This window comes from Megalobrama amblycephala, linkage group LG10 (assembly GCF_018812025.1).
Source record: "Megalobrama amblycephala isolate DHTTF-2021 linkage group LG10, ASM1881202v1, whole genome shotgun sequence".
Lineage (NCBI taxonomy): Eukaryota > Metazoa > Chordata > Actinopteri > Cypriniformes > Xenocyprididae > Megalobrama > Megalobrama amblycephala.
Genome location: NC_063053.1, coordinates 4,400,001 through 4,422,561, shown reverse-complemented (window position 1 = coordinate 4,422,561; position 22,561 = coordinate 4,400,001). Strand labels below are relative to the sequence as shown.

The following is a 22,561-nucleotide window of genomic DNA, read 5'->3' as shown; positions in this document are numbered from 1 at the left end:
ATGAACTAACAGAACGTTGTTTATCTGTTCTGAACGCGTTTCATTAAAGCACCTGGTCCAGCAGATCAGAACCCTTCAGAAAGTCATGCTCATACAGCTATAAACTAAACATAACCATATTTCAGCATTTAATTCTGTCCAAGTGGACTTCAATCACATAGAAAGGAAACTCCAGTCCACATGTTCCATGTTCTGAATGCTTCACTTGTGTTCAGAGGCCGATTGGCCAATTAGAAACTCATTAAAGGCCTCTATAATTAGATTGGATGTTATGCTCCTTTAGTTAGATTCAGCTTCTTAATGTTAACTGTCTAATTACATTCCTGTGCGTTTGTGCAAACATAGAGCAGAGTTTCAGGCTGAAGATGAAGGCTGTCTGTAGTCATTCCCATGAACTTTATTTTCGGTATGAGATGGTCAAAATGTGGGTCATTCACAGGCAAATCTTGAGACACTTATTTGTTAAATGAACTGGTCAATGGAAACATAGAGGAGACTCAAACAAGACCTCATTTATCTTAAGTTGAACTCTTGCTATTATTGAGGTCGACTAGTGAGTCCATCTGTATTGGTTTGTCTTACACCGTTTTCATAATCAGACGAGATGCCGGGACACGCGTTAAAAGCATCCTTTCCATGTTAATCAGAGTTTTTGTCCTAACCAGCCGCAACGGCAATACGTGACAATTCTATTTTAGAAACGGTTTCCTTTTTTCTGTGACATTCCGGCTGGAACGCAGTATGTCACTGACAATCTCAGGGACTGATTGTGTGCTTTATGTAATGTTAAAAAGAGTCCTATGTGAATTTGAATATCATTTATGGATAATTCACCTCAGATCTAATTTAATTGAAAATAAATTAAAGGAAACAAGACCATTGAACTTGTAAATAAACAAGTGTATTCTATGACAGATTGTTTGTCAGCATTTATTTTTAATAATGCTAAAATGATTTAATATTTATGAATTTGATAATCTACTCATCTATTTGGCTCCGCTCACTCTCTCTTCCGATTGGCTGTGATTTTTGATTGATTTGGTTGCAAGCGCAGTGCGCCTGCAGAGGCTCCGCCCACACTCTCTTCTGATTGGCTGTGATTTCTGATTGATTTGGTTGTGAGTGCAGTGTGCCTGCAGAAAGACTCCGCCCACACTCTCTTCTGATTGGCTATGATTTTATATTGATTTGGTTGCAAATGTAGTACGCTTGCAGAGACTCTCCGCCGACACTTTCTTCTGATTGGCTGTGATTTTGGATAGATTTGGTTGCAAGTGCAGTATGCTTGCAGAGAGGCTCCGCCCACATGCTCTTCTGATTAATTGTGATTTTGGATTGACTTGCTTACGAGTGCAGTGCGCCCGAGAGACTCAGCCCACGCGCTCTTCTGATTGGCTGTGATTTTGGATTGACTTAGTTGCGAGTACAGTGTGCTTGCAAAGAGGCTCCACCCACATGCTCTTCTGATTGGCTATAATATTATATTGATTTGATTGTGAGTGCAATGCATTTGCAGAGAGACTCCACCCACTCTCTATTCTGATTGGCTGTGATTTTTGATTGATTTGGTTGCGAGTGCAGTGCACTTGCAGAGTGGCTCCGCCCATTGGCTGTGATTTTGGATTGATTTGGTTGTGCAATGTGTTTGCAAAGAGGCTCCGCCCACAAAATCTTCTGATTGGTTGTGATTTGTGATTGTTTTTGGTGCGAATGCAGTGTGCTTACAAAGAGGCTACAACCACATGCTCTTCTGATTGGCCAAACATGGATGCAAAATTCTCTTAATTTTGATAGATATTTTTTAATAAAATTTAAAACATTTTTTCAGTGTAGTTATAGAAATAGCCTAGTCTAGTAACATCAGTTCATTTTTATTCTGCTTAAAGGGTTAGTTCACCCAAAAATGAAAATAATGTCATTAATTATGACCTCATGTCGTTCCACACCCGTAAGACCTTCGTTCATCTTCGGAACACAAATTAAGATATTTTAGTTGAAATCCGATGGCTCAGTGAGGCCTGCATAGGGAGCAATGACATTTCCTTTCTCAAGATCCATTAATGTACTAAAAACATATTTAAATCAGTTCATGTGAGTACAGTGGCTCAATATTAATATTATAAAGCGACGAGAATATTTTTGGTGTGCCAAAAACAAACAAACAAAATAACGACTTGTATAGTGATGGCCGATTTCAAAACACTGCTTCAGGAAGCATCGGAGCGTTATGGTAAGTAATAAATGACAGAATTTTCATTTTTGGGTGAACTAACCCTTTAATTAAATTCAAATTCCAGTTCTACGCCAATTCCTATTTAAATCAGATTGAGGAATTGAATTTGGCGTCTAAAAGGCATCCCTAACAAATGCTTACTCCTCTAGCGTTATTGAACAGGAAGTTGTGAGGGAAAGTTGCAGGAAGTTCTCTTATTTTGTGGTGCTCTTGTGTTCTTGGATTCTGCTGTAATCCCATGATCCTTTGCTCGCTCTCTCTCTCTCCCTATTATTTTGAAAACACAACAGAATTTTTAGGATTTTTCCCTCCCAGTAGTGCTCTTGATCTTCTTTCAGCGGTCGGTTCCGATACGCCGATTGCACCAATAAACTGAAAGAGTGTTTGTGTCGTGAAAAGCCCCTCCACATTTCCTTTGCATGTCGTTATTATTACACAAATAAGCCCATGACATAATTTCAGCGATCTGAGAAAAGCGCGCCGCCATTTACATGCACTTCTCAGCGTCTTTCTCTGGGGCTCGGCTGATGCACTGAGGTGTAACTAAGCTAGCATGCAGGATATCCCACCATTTAAATCTAGCCTGGCCAACTTTACATAACACATCATCGGCAGGCATTCGCTTTTACATAAAGACAAAGAATCCGCCACCGCCGTCCGGACTCGGGACTTAGCGGATCTGGCTTTCGTGCTAAAGCTTCACGGATCTGTGCTCTCTGTTTGTGTTCGTTTGGAGAGGAAAGAGCTTTTTCTGCTTTTGCTGAGCTTTAGTCTCTCAGCTCTACACATTTCTAAATAGCGCTCGATTAAAGCACATCACATCAGGCGTTCGATTGGCTGCAGTCGCTGCGCGTCTAAAACTCCAGTTAATTTTAGGACGTTATGGAGGGAAGGGGAGAATGTGAAGGAAAGAAGTGAAGTGGACTGATGTATGATACTGAGATGTCTCACACATTTATATTTTATTGTGAATATAAAGATGTATCATATTGGACAGTTTGTCATGGCAAGGCCATCATGAGACTTTAGACGTGTTATAGATCCATAATCGCACGCTGTGCTCACTGCCAGACAACCAATCACCGCATCAGACTGTGTCTGAAACACACTGACAAACCAGTGCTGTACATCATACAGAATTACATTCAGAATGCCTTCAACTCCATTTCAATTACTGGGGCTTACATTAGTGTAGAGTACAGCATGCAAACTTTATAACAATCAAGTAGAATTAAGATGGCCCATTATCATTACTTCACCTGTTTATTTACATATTTAATTAATTATTTGTTTTATATAAATATTTATTTAGTTATTTATTTACTCAATTTACATAGTTTATTTATTTACTTCATTTATTTACTTTATTTTCCTATTTCCTTATTTATTTACTTCATTTCCATAGTTTATTTACTTTACTTTCCTATTTCCTTAGTTATTTGTTTACTTAATTTCCATATTTTATTTACTTCATTTATTTACTTTATTTTCCTGTTTCCTTAGTTATTTATTTACTTAATTTCCATAGTTTATTTCCATATATATTTACTTATTTACTTATTTACATCTTGTTTATGTATTTAATTTAGTTGTTTATTGACATGTTATTATTTTATTTAATTATATTATTTCCTAATTATTTATTTACTTTATTTATTTTCTTTATATATTTTAGTTGTTTATTTACGTATTTAATTATTCATTTATTTTATTTATCTACTTCCTTATTTATTTACTTAATTGATAGTTTATTTACATATTTATTTATTTATTTATTTATTTATTTACATCTTGTTTATTTGCATATTTATTTATTTTATTTACCTATTACCTTAGTTATTTATTTACTTAATTTCCATAGTTTATTTCCATATGTATTTACTTATTTACATCTTGTTTATGTATTTAATTTAGTTGTTTATTGACATGTTATTATTTTATTTAATTATATTATTACCTAATTATTTATTTACTTTATATAGTTTTTACATATTTAATTATTTATTTTATTTACCTATTTCCATATTTAATTACTTAATTTATAGTTTATTTACATATTTATTTATTTACTTATTTATTTACATCTTGTTTATTTGCATATTTATTTATTTTATTTACCTATTTCCTTAGTTATTTATTTACTTAATTTACATTTACATATTTATTTCATTGATTTTTTTTTTTTTTTTTTTTTTTTACATATTTATATATTTAAATATTAATCTTTATTTAAATATTTACTTATTTGATTACTTATATACTATTATTTTCTTAATTGCCTTTTTAATTATTAATATGTACTTATTGGATTTATGTATTTAACTATATTTATTTACTTACTGCATTTTTTTTTTTTACATATATATAAACTTCTTATTCTTTATTTATTTATATAGCACTATATAAATACAACTAAGTTGCCCAAAGTGCTTTGCAAGGTGAACACAGAAAATAATACATCAGCATGATAATAATAAAAAACATTTAAAACTAATACAATCATAGGCCATCAGCCATTTTTAAAAAGCCATAGAAAATAAGTGAATTTTTAACATAAATTTAAAATTGCCAGAGTCGGTGCCGTTCTAATGACTAGTGGCAACTTATTCCATTGATTAGGACCGGCCACCGCAAACGCACGAACACCCCTGTGTTTAGATCTAGTTCTTGGCACTGTTAAAAGTGCAAGATCACTGGATCTAAGTGATCTAGGAGGAACATGACTTACGAGAAGGTCTGCAAGATAAGATGGAGCAAGGTTATTGATACTATTATTTACTATATTAGTATAGTAAAGTATCATAGTAAAGTATATATCTATCATTCATTTTTAAAACTTTTTCCAAAACTCTCAAGTAAAGCTTTGACAGGTCAACATTAAAAGTTTTTCTCGATAAACTTTGCTTTTGTACACCACAAAAAAAAAAGATTTTTCAAAGCTGTAAATGATTATTGGACAAAGATTTGACAAAAGAGTTAACAAAGATGTGTTTTACTAGAAAATACTATTTCAGTCTTAAAATTGTCATGTTGAATTCAATGTGATACTTGCCATTTCTTTGTAATTATTTGTGAAATTTATATATATATATATATATATATATATATATATATATATATATATATATATATATATATATATATATATATATATACAACTTAATTTCACATTTCATTTAAATTTGAATTGCATCCTGTTTGCAGCCTCGGTTCAAATTCAGGAACTGAATTGTAATTAAGAAACGAATATTGAAGCGTCTGCGTGATTGTGCGGGTTGTTTTGGACCATGAAGTGTTTTAAAGTCCTGGACACAAACAGTATATCTCATAATCATAATGAAAGACGTGTCCGTCCTTTAAAACAGATCAGTAGCAAAAGTTTGTGGAAAATTCACAGAAAGTTTTGTCCTTGTGGCTCTTTTGTAAGACTCCCAGCCGTCACATCCAATTCACGTCTGACGCAGCGGCCGCCCCTCCTCTCGTACGCTCATAATCCAATCAAATGCATAAAGAACGATCAGAGGAACCGGGCAGATATTAAAGAGCACGATAATCTAGATTGATGAACATTCAACGTCAACATTAACAATATTTTCATGCGTGGGGAATAAAGAAAAATCAATAGCGCTGTAGAGCGATCTGCTCTGAAAGAATCTCTATCTAATAAGGATACCTTCTTAAAAAAGAGAAATATTCTTTTTAATTATTGGACATCTATAGTGGAATATGATTTACATTAATGAGCGTAAGTGTATTAAAGGCATTTTATCATTGGCATCTCAAACAATTAAATGATGGCTCTGGTAGCCATGCATGAAGAACGAGAGCTTGCGTCGTTTTAATTAGTAATGGAGGCCTGAATTGTTCGGGCTTCGTGCAAATCTAATAACGCAGACAATGTTTATCATGTACGTGGCCATTCAGAAGATGATCCGATTAGCTCAGCATATAACATGTTTACTTAAATACGCTGATGCATCTGAGGAAACTGCTGAGGTTAATAGTGGCTGTTTTCAGAGGAAAACGGTGGAAATCTGTCTTTTTCTCTTCAGTCGTGATTCTTTATGAAAATAAAGTTGTAGGTCATGTTTAAAAGTTATGTACTTCTGGAACGCTTTAAAGGGTTAGTTCACCCAAAAATGATAATTATGTCATTAATTACTCCCCCTCATGTCATTCTACACACGTAAGACCTTTGTTAATCTTCAGAACACAAATTAAGATATTTTTTGATGAAATCCGAGAGGTTTTTTTTTTTTTTTTGAAAATCTTGCATAGAAAGCAACGAAATGACCACATTCAAGATCCAGAAAGCTACTAAAGACATATTTAAAACAGTTCATGTGACTACAGTGGTTCAACCTTAATGTTATGAAGCGACGAGAATACTTTTTGTGTGCAAAAACAAAACAATGTATAACCTGGAAGCTCTGCGATGTGTCTTCAACGTAAACTGCGTAGGATACCTCACGCAACTTAATAAGAGTTTTATTTGTTTACTTATTTAATTGTTGATTACTTATTTACATCTTTAGTCGTTTGTTTACATATTTATGTATTTAGCTATTTATTTTCTTTATTTACATCTTGTTTATTTACATATTTATTTTCATATTTAATTAATTATATTATTAATATAATTCAGTATTATTTTCTTAATTGCCTCATTTATTTATTTACTTTTTTCTTAACTGTCTATTTAATTTATTTAATTTATTTGTTTATTTTTTACTTATTTATTTACTTGTATGTAAACCAAGATGTAAATAAAATAAAGTAATATAAAATAATAGTATAAAAATAAGTAAAATCAAATAGGGAACTATTTAAATAAATATGTAAAAAAATAAACGTTATTCAATATGTAAATATGTAGTTTAAATAATTTATTTACTTCAATTTTCCCTTATTTGATTATTTATATACTATTATTATTATTATTATTATTATTATTATTATTTAAATAATTTATTTACTTGAATTTGGCTTGAATTCATTTACTTATTAACTGTCTATTTACTTTTTTATTTATTTGATTTAAATCTGGTTATTTGCATGTTAATAACAAATAATTATTTGTTTGTTTATGTACATATTTAAATAGTTTACTTATGTGATTATTTATATACTATTATTTCTCAGTTGCTTTTTTAATTATTTATTTGCTTTTATAATTATATTGGATTTATTCATTTATTTAATTATTTATTTAATTTATTTACATCTTGGATACATATTTAATTATTTATTTACTTATTTGATTACTATTTATATAGATTATATACTATTTTTATAGATTATATATATAGATTATATACTATTTTCTTAATTCTCTTTTTTATTATTTATTAACTTGTTGAATTTATTCACTTGTCTGTTTATTTGCTTACTTTAATTTTTACTTAGTATTTAAAGCCTATAAATATTCCAACTTCCAAATTTTAAAAACTTTTTCCAAAAATCTCAAGCAAAGCTTTGTCAGGTCAACATTAAAAGTTTTTCTGTTTTACACCATAAAAAAGGAGATTTTTTCGAAGTTGTAAATGAAACTAAAGATTATTGGAGTTTTGAGATTTTCTCAAATCTGATGGCTCTGTTAGCCTTGCATGAAGCAGCCAATGAGAATGAGAGTTTGCGTCATTCTAATTAATAACAGAGGCCTAATTTGTTCGGGCATTTTTTGGATAATCCGATTAGCTCAGTAAAACACGTTTACTTAAATACTCTGATGCGTCTGAGGAAACTGCTGAGGTTTAGTGTCCGTTTTCAGAGGGAAAAAAAGTTGTATGTACTTTTCATTTTTCAAGCAGATAGATCATCCTGCACTTTACTAATCGAATCCGTTTACCTCACGCAACTTAATATGAGCAAAAGCAGAAAGTCTGTAAGAAAAGCGGTGATTTTTATCTGTCCTGACAGATCGTGGTATATTAACAAAACAGAATATAAATGAGACGTTTAATGTCTCGCGTCGCAGCAGAAAGTCTTTGGAGAGCAGACGAGAAATTAGTCCAATAAAGTTGCAGAGAGACCACTGAACCTTCTCTTAACCTGATCACATGAGATACAGCCAACCACGAATTTATGATCGGACATTATTCAAAGGAGACGAGCGCATGTCGGAGCGCTGCGTCGGTTTTGTGGCTCTTTAAAAGTCTGAGTCACATGGTGCGCGTCTGTCGTCTCCAGCGCTGCGTGTTCTTGTTGTCTGTCGTTGGCATGATGGTTTTATTGCTTTGGACCCGGTGAGCGGGCAGGTTAGAGGCTCCGCAGCGCAACTCATGAGCTTGGCAGGAATTTGGCAAACGGAAGCATCCATTTCACCGCTAATTACAGGCACCGTCGGCCTCTCGGACTGACAGGGTTCAAGCGGCCCTTGTAGAGGCTGCCAGCTCTCATCCCGTGCGCTTTATAAAATGCTCTTTAATCCCCCCGCACAATATCATTAACTTTGTAAGTGGATGAACACAATGGACAAGCAATTTAATTAACTTCCACCATTGGATGTTGGGAGGGGAGGCTAAATGAAATTAATGCATGATATTTCCCCAGCGAGGCGGCCAACCTTGGGAGCGGACTGGATTGTTGGCAGGTCCGGTGCGGGCCAATTACGCTTTGTTTAGATCTATCTGTAACGTTTTCCGCAAAAATGGGAAATGAAATCAGCGGTTTGGGGATCAATCATTTAAGCTTGCCGGCTGCATTTAGGAAGGATTTTAAAATAATGAGAGAAGCAGCCAGAGCCACTCAAACTCAGAGCTACATGAAGTCGTGTTCATATTAATGAGCTTTAATGCGCTTTAATGTTTGTCTGTTAATTTTAGTTGATTTGGCTTTGTGAAATCTTTGGACTCTGGGAAAGTGCTGGTTATTCTACATTTTAGGACAAAAAGTGAGATTATCATCTACTTTTGATCAGTGCAAATGGTTTTAAATCAGTTTATTATATTTATTTCTTATTTTCTCAAATGCCTATTTATTTATTTATTATTTATTTGTTTGGCTTTGTGAAATCTTTGAACATTTTTGGGCCAAAAGTGAGATTCTCATTTACTTTTGAAAGATGCATATGGTTTTAAATTAGCTTTGGTCATTCATTTTAAAGGGGTCCTTGATTATGATTTCACTTTTTTAACTTTAGTTAGTGTGTAATGTTGCAGTTTGATCATAAACAACATCTGAAAGGTTACGACGCTCAAAGTTCAATGCAAAGGGAGATATTTTCTTTCACAGAAATCACTTTTTAAGGACTACAACAAATGGCTGGTAGGGACTACAGTGAGCTGCTTCCTGGGTTAGTGACATCACAAACCCCAACATTTACATAAACCCCGCCCCCGTGAACACGCAACAAATGGGGCGGGGCCATGTTGGGCTGCTTTAGAGAAGAGGAAGAGTGTTGTTGCCATGCCGTCATTTTACGCCAAACTGCTTCACAAACGAGGGTCAATTCAATGTGACGGCACATGCTAGTGGATGAGTTGAATCAACTCCACAGCAACTACATAAATTCATCCACTAACCATTCAGAAACGTCCAGTTTCATTCTGAAAGTTATAACTTCTTCCTGATTCTCTCCATCAGTGTCGACTCCGGTTTGAACAATGTAAGGCTGAAAACTTTCGTCATTTTGGCTGCGTGAGATTCTCCAGCTTTGTTGTTGTTGAGCAACCGAAGCTCCGCCCTCTTCTGAAAAGGGGGCCGGGAGCAGCAGCTCATTTGCATTTAAAGGGACACACACAAAAACGGTGTGTTTTTACTCACACCCAAATAGGGGCAAATTTGACAAGCTATAATAAATGATCTGTGGGGTATTTTTAACGGAAACTTCACAGACACATTCTGGGGACTTATATTACATCTTGTGAGAAGGGGCATTATAGGTCCCCTTTAATCTTTTTTGCTCTATTTTCAACTTCCGGGTTTAAATTCATCTTCATGTCTATGTCACAGGAAGTGACGTTTGCTTGTACTATAGTACATCGATGACTCATCTGCGTCTCATTATTATTAATGAGACTGTGTGTCCTTATCCTATGAGAAGACGCCTCACTTGGTTATTCACAACAGCACGTGTTGATTCCCTATGGCAGGCGCTTCAAACAGTGAGATTGCATACAAAAAGTGAGAGATGCATTAATGGATCAAAAATGAGAGTTTGTTTTTGCTTAAAGAGTTTCTCTTGAGTCTTCGACACAAACACGATTCATCCACACTGTGAGTGTAATCTGGCTTTAACCCCTTAACCGATCAAATGCAGCAAAATAAGCCTCAAGATGCAACAGTATGTTCATATATTTTTGATGCAGAGAACAAATGCGAACGGCTGTGCATTTATTTGTACATTAATTTACAGCTGTTACAGGATATCTATGTATTTGTGTAATTTACAGTGAGCTTACAAAACCATATATATATTGTGTTGCGTGGTAATTTACAGTGTTCATTTGTGGGAAGCTTTGGTGCTTTTCTCCCTCTACTTCACAGCTTTAATCATGCCCACTCTTGTAGCATGACCCTTTAAGATATTAATATACACTTTTTAGAGGCAAGTAAGGTACAAAGGTGTGCCTTTTGAAGGGTGCCGCCCCAGTGACAGCTTTTCTACCTTTGTTCTGAGAGTGTACTTGTTATTCAGTGTCTGGTTTCTACTGAGGAACACTGCATAAATATCCAATACTGGACAAACAGGGTGTTTGTCATCTGCAACCATCAACCCACCCAGAAAGAGACAGACAGAACCAGAGCAGGAGAGTGAGACAGACGAGATATGTGTGAGTGTGTGTGAGTGTGTGTGTGTGTGTGTGTGTGTGTGTGTGTGTGTGCAGCAGCATCGCTCATGCCGTCATTGATCGAGTGTTCGTCGTATCGGCCCTCACTGTCTATTTTTCATGTGCTGCCTGACTGGATACACAGACAAAGCGTCTCATTAAAAGCGTCTCCGTCACCGGCTCTTATTTGCAAGCTCTTCGGGGCCCCGGGGCCGATCCATCAGGGGCCTTCAATGACACCACATGTGTTGTGTTCAACTGCACTTTTGGCAAATTCTGAATTTAACAATTCACTCCTTTTCAGTTCACGAGTGTAAACGTGAACTCAACAGGCTGCTATACACACCAAGTTGAGTTGAGAATTTAAATTGGAATCAAAGGAAGTGGAATTTACTTTAATATAAAATAAATATGTATTGTAAAATATAAAGTACATATTAATCAAGCATGCGTCTATATAGGTGACATTTGTAATAACGTCAAAACTCATCATTGGAGAAGCACTAATTAAACATTACTGTTTCAGTCAATGATTTCAGCCCTAATAAACTGTTTTGGTAAAAACCAAAAATTAATTTTAGTAGGTTTTCATCGGTTTTCTGGGGCCTAAATCATTGACTGAAACGTTTAAAGGTGCCCTAGAACACTATTTCACAAGATGTAATATAAGTCTCTGGTGTCCCCAGAATGTGTCTGTGAAGTTTCAGCAAAAAATACCCCATATATTTTTTATTATTCCATGTTTTAAATGCCTATTTTGGGGTGGGATTAAAAATGTTCTGATTTGGTGTGTGTACAGCTTTAAATGATCGTGCTCCTCGCCCCCAAGCTCGCGACTCCATTAAACATTGCATAAACAATACTGAAGTTCACAATAACTCGCAAAACTGTTTGTGATGCAGCACATCAGATCACATAAGTATGGCATATTGTGGATGTTTACATTTGATTCTGAATGAGTTTGATAATGCGTGGCTAAAGCTACACTGTTGGAGAGATTTTTAAATAATGCAAATGTGCTTATGAATTATACAGACTATAAGCGTTTTCGGGTTAAAAATGAAAATAACGGCATGGCTCTGATCTCCGTGAATACAGTAACAAACGATGGTAACTTTAACCACATTTAACAGTACATTAGCAACATGCTAACGAAACATTTAGAAATACAGTTAACAAATATCACTAAATATATCATGATATCATGCATTATGAACAGTTATTATCTATCCATATGCTATTTTCCCTATTTTCACTGCTTGCCTGCTTCACAATACCGGGATAACTTCTGATGATTCGGCTGTGCAGCTCCAGAAGTTGATACTGGCTTGCCTTGAACATGGGCTGGCATATGCAAATGTTGGGGGCGTACATATTAATGATCCGACTGTTGCGTCACAGTCAGTGTTATGTTGAGATTCGCCTGTTTTTCCGTGGTGTTTTTCACGCGCGACATTTACATATGAAGGAGGAAACAATGGTGTTTGAGACTCACTGTTTGTCTTTTCCATGTACAGAACTCTTATTATTCAACTATGCCAAGGTAAATTCAATTTTCAATTCTAGGGCACCTTTAATTAGCACTTCTATTCAATGACAAATTTTAAGAGGGCGCTACTCTTGGTTGATAATATCGATTTCTCATTTTTAATCAATCTTCATTTTGATGAACTGAGATCTTTTAGTCTGTTTAGCTTGTTTCCACCACTAAAAATAAAAATAGAACAGGTAATTGCGACTTTTTATCTCACAATTCTGATTTTTTTTTCTTGCAATTGCGAGATTTATACTCAATTGCGAGTTATAAAGTCAGAATTGCAAGATATAAAGTCGCAATTTTTATCAAGCGATTCTGCCTTATATCTCACAATTCTGACTTTTTTCTCAGATTTGCAAGATTTAAACTCACAGTTGTGAGTTAAAGTCAGAATTGTGTCTTATAAAAGTTGGACATTATAACATGTTGGACATTATAACATGCAATTGTGAGTATATAACTCACAATTCTGAATTTATATCACACAATTCTGACTTTATATCTTGCAATTCTGAAAAAAAGGGGCAGAATTGTGAGATAAAAAGTCGCATTTACCTTTTTTATATTTTATTCTTGGCGGAAACAAGCTCCCATAGTTCTCAGAAAAGCCGTCCAGTGTCCATGAATTCGATAGTTAGAAAAATAACTAAATCATCATTTGATTTGTTTTTTAGAGTTTTAGCTGGCCTGTGATTTGTGTTCCTCCTTCCTTGTGTGTCTGGGATTCAGCGGTTTTGTTAAATTTATCAGCTGTTTTCTGGCCAATCAGGTGAAGATTCTTAAAGTCTGGAGCACATATGATGCAACTTTAATACTTCGTTGTAGAGGTTTCAGCACATCACTAACTAGGAGCACTAGTACTAGTGAACACCACTGATTAGATAGTGTACACTGCCTGATTTCACTCACTGTCTGACCTTTATGAGTGCATCAGGTGTATGATGGGCGACTGAAGCCGTGAGACGCCGTTACACGCGTGTCCTGCTGCCCTTGTAAGAGACTCCATCTTCAGATGACTTGCCTTCACACATGATGAGCGCTTGACTCCCTCATCCCGACACACTCCCGGGGAAATCAGGGTCTGACCGCTGGGGAAAAATGACCACTTTTATGTTTGCTTTATGGCTCATTTTTCAAACCGAACGCAGAAAATCCATGAAAGGTCAGTGGATTCCTGCTGTGTCGCACCGGCGGAGCGTCTCATCTTTACCGTTACTGACATTTACCACAGTTTTACTACAGTAATGATGTTATTTAGGGGGAAATGTTGATGATTTATGGTTTTCCTTGTGCTTCCACTGGTCTTACTAAAGATCTTACAGGTGGTTATTGTGTAATATGCTGGTTTTGTGCTCAATTATTAAAGGTGCCCTAGAATTAAAAATTGAATTTATCTTGGCATAGTTGAATAACAAGAGTTCAGTACATGGAAATGACATACAGTGAGTCTCAAACACCATTGTTTCCTCCTTCTTATATAAATCTCATTTGTTTAAAAGACCTCTGAAGAACAGGCGAATCTCAACATAACACTGACTGTTACGTAACAGTCGGATCGTACGCCCCCAATATTTGCATATTCCAGCTCATGTTCAAGGCATTACACAAGCCGTCGCTATTTTCATTTTTAAACACTTGCAGTCTGTATAATTCATAAACACAACTTCATTCTTTATAAATCTCTCCAACAGTGTAGCATTAGCCGTTAGCCACGGAGCATAGCCTCAAACTCATTCAGAATCAAATGTAAACATCCAAATAAATACAATACTCACATAATCCGATGTATGCATGCAGCATGAATGACAAACACTTTGTAAAGATCCATTTTGAGGGTTATATTAGCTTTGTGAACTTTGTTTATGCTGCTAAAGGCAAGCGCAAGCTCCGTGGGCGGGGAGCGCGAGATTTAAAGGGGCCGCAACATGAATCGGCTCATATTTAATGATGCCTCAAAATAAGGAGTTAAAAAAATTAATTTAAAAAAATCTATGGGGTATTTTGAGCTGAAACTTCACAGACACATTCAGGGGACACCTTAGACTTATATTACATCTTGTAAAAAAACGTTCGATGGCACCTTTAATAATGTTTCTTATTATTATCAATGAAAGCAGTTGTGCTGCTTCATATTTTTGTGGAAACCATGATGCATTTTATTTTTTAGGATTCTTTGATGAATACAAAGTTCAAAAGAGCAGCATTTATTTGAAATAAAATCTTTTGTAACATTATAAATGTCTTTACTGTCACTTTTGATCAATTTAATGCATCCTGATTAATAGAAATATTTATTATTATTATTATTATTATTATTTAAATCGTACTTACCCCAAACTTTTGAATGGTAGTTTACCAGGGTTTCCATAAAAATCTGAAGCAGCACAACTGTTTTCAACATTGATAATAATCAGAAATGGTTTTTTAAGCAGCAAATAATCATATTAGAATGATTTCTGAAGGATCATGTGACACTGAAGACTGAAGTAATGATGCTGAAAATTCAGCTCTGATCACAGGAATAAATTACATTTTACTACATATGCACAAAGAAAACAGCTGTTTTAAATTAATAAAATATTTCAATTTTTTTACTGTATTTTTGATCAAATAAATGCAGCATTGTTAAGCAGAAGAGACTTCTTCCAAATTAATTTAATTATTCCGCACTTTGTGATGTTTTCTGTACACAGGTTGTGGTTGTTTATCTGCAGTCATTGTACATTATCGTCTGGGTTCTGTACGGTCCGGTCCAAACCCGGGTTAGACTTGTGCATTGTCAGAGCGGCCAATAAAATCTGCCTTTATGGCTCGGTTATTGTCTTTCTGTCTGCAATTACGGCGATTACTCATTTCCTCGTACGGCCCGTGCCGCGCACTTAACAGAGTGCATTTTACTAATGGAAAATTAAGTAGCACCCATGACAGTCCGCTTTATAAATATGTAAACTACACTTTTAATTATTTCAAGTGAATCTGGCAGGTAATCAATAACGCCGGACGTGACAAACATACGCTTGACACTGGCCATTGTAAAGCGCCGCTTAAAAGATAAGAGTTTCCTGTCAGCGCCGTCCGGCTCCAATTAATATTTGGAGTCTGTCACTGCGCGGGACAAATGGATTAATTGCAGGCCGCTAATATAATAGGTTCTTCATGAAGAGCGTTCAGGAGGAGGAGGAGGACTGAACTCTGATGTTAAATATTAATCAGAGCTTGTGTGTAGAATTGATACGATGATGTCGTGATTATGATGCGATTGTTGATCGTTTATTCAAAGTTGTGGTGATTATCTGAGAATGTGTAAAAAACTCTGATGATAAACACTTTATCATGACATGCTCAGCAGATCACTAGATATATTCAGAGAAATCGACCTTTACAATAAGGGTTTCATAAGTTAACACTGGTTAACATGAACAAACAATGAATAAAGTGAATATTAATATCAGCATGTCACTAATACATTTTTAAGATCAAAAGTAGTTTCTGTTAACATTAGTTAATGCTTTGTCAACTAGCATGAACATTAATAAAACTAAGTTAAACAAAGGTTAATAAATGCTGCAAAAAATATATTGCTCATTATTAGTTTGTTAATGTATTAACTAATGTTAACAAATGAGACCTTATTCTGAGTCTTTGATCCACATTTTCATAGTTAACTTTTTAATGAACTTTAAAAGTGCCATCGAACGTTTTTTTACAAGATGTAATATAAGTCTCTGGTGTCCCCTGAATGTGTCTGTGAAGTTTCAGCTCAAAATACCCCATAGATTTTTTTTAATACATTTTTTTAACTGCCTATTTTGGGGCATAATTAGAAATGCGCCGATTCAGGCTGCGTCCCCTTTAAATCTCGCGCTCCCCGCCCCCGAGCTCTCGACTCTATCATTGCATAAAGTTTACACAGCTAATATAACCCTCAAAATGGATCTTTACAAAGTGTTCGTCATGCATGTGGCATGCATACATCGGATTATGTGAGTATTGTATTTATTTGGATGTTTACATTTGATTCTGAATGAGTATGAGGCTATGCTCCATGGCTAACGGGCTAAAGCTAACATTACACACTGTTGGAGAGATTTATAAAGAATGAAGTTGTGTTTATGAATTATACAGACTGCAAGTGTTTAATAATGAAAATAGCGACGGCTCTCTTGTCTCCGTGAATACAGTAAGAAACGATGGTAACTTTAACCACATTTAACAGTAGGGCTGCACGATATATCGCATGAGATTGTCACGCGCATTTCGTCAGTAAAGCCGGTTCCCTGATTACCGCTAAATCGCCAACACCTGCTTTCAAATGGAGCGGCATTTAATAGACAGAGCCGTAGATCACTGAAAAGCCACGCAATATCGCGTTCATTATCGAAGGCGATTCATCTGCGATATGAACGCAATATTGCGTGGCTTTTCAGTGATCTACGGCGCTGTCTATTAAATGTCGCTCCATTTGAAAGCAGGTGATGGCGATTTAGCGGAAATCAGGGAACCGGCTTTACTGACGAAATGCGCGTGACAATCTCATGCGAGATATCGTGCAGCCTTATTTAACAGTACATTAGCAACATGCTAACGAAACATTTAGAAAGACAATTTACAAATATCACTAAAAATATCATGTAGTCATGGATCATGTCAGTTATTATCGCTCCATCTGCCATTTTTCGCTATTGTCCTTGATGCTTACCTAGTCTGATCCAGACGTTAATACTGGCTGCCCTTGTCTAATGCCTTGAACATGAGCTGGCATATGCAAATATTGGGGGCGTACATATTAATGATCCCGACTGTTACGTAACAGTCTGTGTTATGTTGAGATTCGCCTGTTCTTCTGAGGTCTTTTAAATAAATGAGATTTATATAAGGAGGAAATGATGGTGTTTGAGACTCACTGTATGTCATTTCCATGTACTGAACTCTTGTTATTTAACTATACCAAGGTAAATTCAATTTTTAATTCTAGGGCACCTTTAATAAGCTTTGGGTGGCATTACGTTATGTATAAATTCCAGTCTCTCTTCCTGCTGAACCTACGTAGGTTTGTAACTAATTTGCATAATGCCAGCTTATGGTCTTCATTGGCTGAACAGTGTCTGCTTTGCCCCGCCCTCAAACACTGTAGTTGTAGCTGAGATTGGAAGAGTTTGGTTCATGTTGTTCATGTGGAGAAGACGCTGTTTTCTGCTGCCAAAGCAAATCCACTTTGATGAGATCGATACGGTAAAAGCGACGCCATCGTTACTGTTCATATCACTGTGTATCAAGTGCTGAGGAAGAGCTGAAATTCAGATATGCTAAAGAGCTTTTGGTTTCCAACCAATCGTAACAGACAATGACCAATCAGAGCAGAGCAGGCTTTCAGAAAGGCGGGGTTTAGAGAGATCGAATCTTTGAATGAACTGTTTCTGACACTGTGAGAAAAGAGCTGATGCTTCAGTGGATATTATGAGAAAATAAAGTGTTTTTTGAACTTGCATGCATGTAAACCCATTGTAGGAGACTCCAAAACAACCTTTAGTGTTTTTAAATGTGCTATATAAATAAATGAACTTAAAATATCATAATGGGGCACTTTAAGTCAAATCTCTCAGTTCACATTGTAACTGCAGAAATTCCATAACCACAGGTCTGATATGGTGATCTGAATCTGAACGAATGTGTTTTTTATTGATTGTCTGGTGGTTTCATATAGTACATGTGTAGAATGGGCGTCTCCGTCTCTCTTCACTCTTTCATCGGCAGTTTGAGGTGAAAAAGCACATAAACTAAAGCAAACCGAAATAAACAGACGCCTTTCCTGGAAGCTGACCTTCATCCCGCTGCGTTCTCCTCCTCTTCTTCTTCTCCTCCTTCAGGCCGTCCGGGTCGCGCAGGGAATGTTCTCATCAATTAAATGTGCAGGAGGGTTCGGGGCCGGACGCTCTGATACGTCAGGATGTGAGCGGGACCTTCTGTTTGTGCTTTTGACAAATCAGCAAATGTTTAATCTCAAGATGAGCCGGCGCTCATAAATAATGCAGGAGGTCCTGCATTTCCACAGTCCTTCAGTGCCGGTCCAACAGAACCTCCTCATTCTCAGGCTTACCTACCAGGCTTTGGCTCCTTAATATTTGTCTGAACTTTTAACCCCCCTATAGACCACAGTGCATGATTTCTGCTCCTCCAAATATGACTTTAGCTGTTGCATAAAATGTAGACGAGTTTGAGGGTGACAAACGCTGTGTCTGAAATCCAATACTACTATATAGTATGTGAAAAACAGTACGCCAACACAGTAGTATGTGCGAATACATAGTCGAAAAACAGTAGGCAAAATATCCTCGGATGACCTACCAAGTGCGCATCTGATCCTGTGGTTCCACGGGAAAAGATTTGTGAATGGCAGTGAAGTGACATAACTGACACCGGTAGGTCACATGACAGTAATAACATGGCTGATGTAGTACGTACGAATTTCGTTCATACCCACATTCATATTATATAGAATATTATGTTTTATTTTATATTTATAAAGTGCTTTGAGATGCGCTACAGAAAGCAAAGTTTATTATTATTTTTATTTTTTGCCATCATCATCATCTTCCTCATTCAAAGTCACTTTCACTGAATAACTTTATTTCAGGCAGTATTTGCTCTCTGGAATTGCTTTTCACTCTGTATGATGAGCGTGTGTTTGACTATAAAAACACCTATTTATGTTAGATGAATTTATTTAAATGCAGAAATATCTGTTAATAATGTGTAAAATTATTAATCACAAAAAAGTGACAGTAAAGACATTTATAATGTAACAAAAGATTCTATTTCAAATAAATGCTGTTCTTTTGAACTTTCTATTCATCAAAGAATCCTGAAAAATAAAATGTGTCACAGTTTCGACACAAATCTGAAGCAGCACAACTGTTTTCAACATTGATAATAATCAGAAATGTTTCTTGAGCAGCAATTCAGTATATTAGAATGATTTCTGAAGGATCATGTGACACTGAAGACTGGAGTAAAGATGCTGAAAATTCAGCTTTGATCACAGGAATAAATTACAGTTTACTATATTCACATAGAAAACAGCTATTTTTAATTGTAATAAAATTTCACATTTTTTACTGTGTTTTTGATCTAATATATGTGAGCAGAAGACACTAAAAACCCATAATGATTCAAACTTTTGACTGGTTGTTTAGACTTACACCATGTTTTCTGTCGCAGCTGCTAATAAAGTTACCAGCCAACTGGCATGTAACTCGGTTTCATTTACTCGCCAAGCCAGTTTTTGCTCTCATTGGGATCTTGGCAAGTGTTGATTTTGGACTCCAGACCTTCCATATGTCTGAAGGTCACTGAACCAGAGAGAACCTGAGAGCGTCAGATGGCCATTCAGTCCATTTCTAACCAGTTCTATTGTGTCTTTAACTGTATTCTCTGTATTCTCCACTGCTTGGATGTCCGTCTCCCATGACTCCGAGCGTCTCTCTCCGTCTTTAGACGTGGGCTTTACGGCACTATTGAGAGCATTAGCCCACAGTTTTGGGCCGCTGCATTGAGCCCCGAGCGGACAGGAAGCAGGTTTCGCTCTTTTTAGGCCAACTTGAGGACTGGAGGTGCAAAAGCCCTTCAGAAAAGCAGTTAGTGAACTGTGAACCGCATCAAATCCCCGGCGCCTTACGCCTTGCGGGCTCCGTTTGTTTGGGCCGTCGACAGACACAGAAACTGTCTGATTGTTCAGTAAAAATTAAGAATATAATCCTATTGAAGTAAATCTTTGGTCATGCTAAACTCTGACTGTGCTGCTTTGAGCGGCTCAGATCGAGCGCTTTGACAGAATCGGCTCCCGCTATAATTTACATGTTATATTTGAGCGCCGTGAACTCGTTACATAAGAAAAGAGTCGTGCAAAATCAAGTCTTTCTTCATATTCATAAGAGGAAGTTTTTGCTCTTTTGTGGGATCGGGTTATACATAAACACATGCACTTATGAAATACGACCGATGTCACTGAATTCAACGAAACTGCTGGGAAATCGCACTTGCTTTCACTAGACTGATCCATTATTGACCCGACAGCAATAAAAGTGCATATTTTAGATTTTTTTTTTTTTTTTATAGCGTGTGCAATCAGACGTGAATGATTCCTCAAATCATGCGTGTTAATGAGGAGAACAAAAATATGAAGCAGCACGAATTCACTGACAATAATCAGAAATGTTTCTTGAGCAGCAAATCAGCATATTGGAATGATTTCTGAAGGATCATGTGACACTGAAGACTGGAGTAATGATGCTGAAAATTCAGCTTTGATCACAGAAATAAATTACATTGTACTATATATTCACATAGTAAACAGTTATTTTACATTGTAATAATATTTCACTATTTTTACTGTATTTTTGATCAAATAAATGCAGCCTTGATGAGCAGAAGAGACGTTATATCGATGTTATATTTGAGCGCCATGACATTTTTTTAAATATATATAATTTCATACAAACAAGACTATTATATTACATTGATGTTATGTTAGTTGACATGTTTTTTATGATCATGTTTTGAAGGAATATTTTTGAACAATACTTTTTGTATATTTTTTGGTCTACAATTGATTACATTTTTTATGAATTTGAGATTATGCTATTTGGTGTATTTGTATTTTTTGGCCTCTGAATTCACACGTACAGACCAGAAGATCACAGAAACCTGAAGAAAACACCTAACCATGTTTTTAAGTTTGTATGATGTGTAATTTGTCTCTCTCTTTGTGTTTTTCAGGCATTAGGATGTTGCTACTTCCTCCATGAATCCTTGAAAAACATCCAGCAGTTTGATTTCAAAGGTACGCGTGTCCCTTTAATCTCATCAATCCCATTCCAAATCCAGAGCGGTCAAGGTTGTTTCAGAAGCTATAAAACATGCTAAGACGGAGTTACCGATAGGAAACAGTAATGCTTATTAATATTAGGATTTAATTCATGAGATTTCAGCCTCTGGTAATAGTGCACTCAAGCTATTGGACAGTTAGCAGCGGTGACCTCATCAGCGGTAGGGGTCAGAGGTCGCGTGTCCCGACGGTCACACTAATTAAAGCCACTCCCATTACACCGGTGTCAGCATTAGCCCCCGCCGGACCCGTCCGGCCCCGCGCAAACCCGCAGCTCTTAAAGACCAGCACATCTCTCACATGATGGCCGTAATCACGCTCTTCATCAAACCCATCATGCAGTGTGCCTGCGGGGGCAGAACTTCAGCAAATCTCACGTTCACCTCAAAACCACAGGACAAAAAAAAAGAAATTATAGTTTGCTTAAAGAAAATGAAGCCTATTTTAAGACAGTTAAGTGCATTTCCCTCAAAATCTATTTAAAAGCAATTTCAAGTATTTGTACATCATGGCAGTATTTGTTTAATTTTTATTTATAAATTAAAATAAGTATGAATTCAAATATTTTTTAAATTAAAAAATTTATAGTAAAAAATGACTTTATTACTGTATTGGGAATCAACTTTGGGAGGACAAAAATATATATTAATTAAAAATACATATATGTATGATGTATTAAATCATTTTAATGCAATTACGCACCATGTTATGTTTCTTTTGGTTTTAAATTATTTTAATTTATGCTAATATAAGTATAATAATTATAATTTTTTTACAGTTAAAATGACCTTATGAGAATTATGCAAAAACTCAAAAGTAAATTCAAGTAAAGCATCCAGATGTTATAGTAATTAGATTTTATATAGTGAACCAAATAATATATATATATATATATATATATATATACTTGTATATATATATATATATATATAATATGTATAATATTATATATAATAATTATAATAATTATATATAATAATAATTATAATAATTATATATATATATATATATATATATATATATATATATATATATATATATATATATATATATATATATATATATATTAAACACACATTTGTTTACATTTTTAATACTTTTATATACTTCTATATATAGCTATATAAAATATATTA

General features: G+C 35.3%; 1 protein-coding gene across 2 annotated transcripts in view; it reads left to right on the top strand.

The window, feature by feature from the left end:
- Window positions 1–22,561, top strand: part of LOC125276508 (inositol polyphosphate-5-phosphatase A) — a 182,039-nt gene that overhangs the window by 74,729 nt on the left and 84,749 nt on the right. For both annotated transcript variants that reach the window (XM_048204033.1, XM_048204034.1), the window contains one exon: window positions 21,317–21,380. In XM_048204033.1, the coding sequence (XP_048059990.1) occupies window positions 21,317–21,380 (64 nt within the window). The remainder of the gene's footprint in view (window positions 1–21,316; window positions 21,381–22,561) is intronic.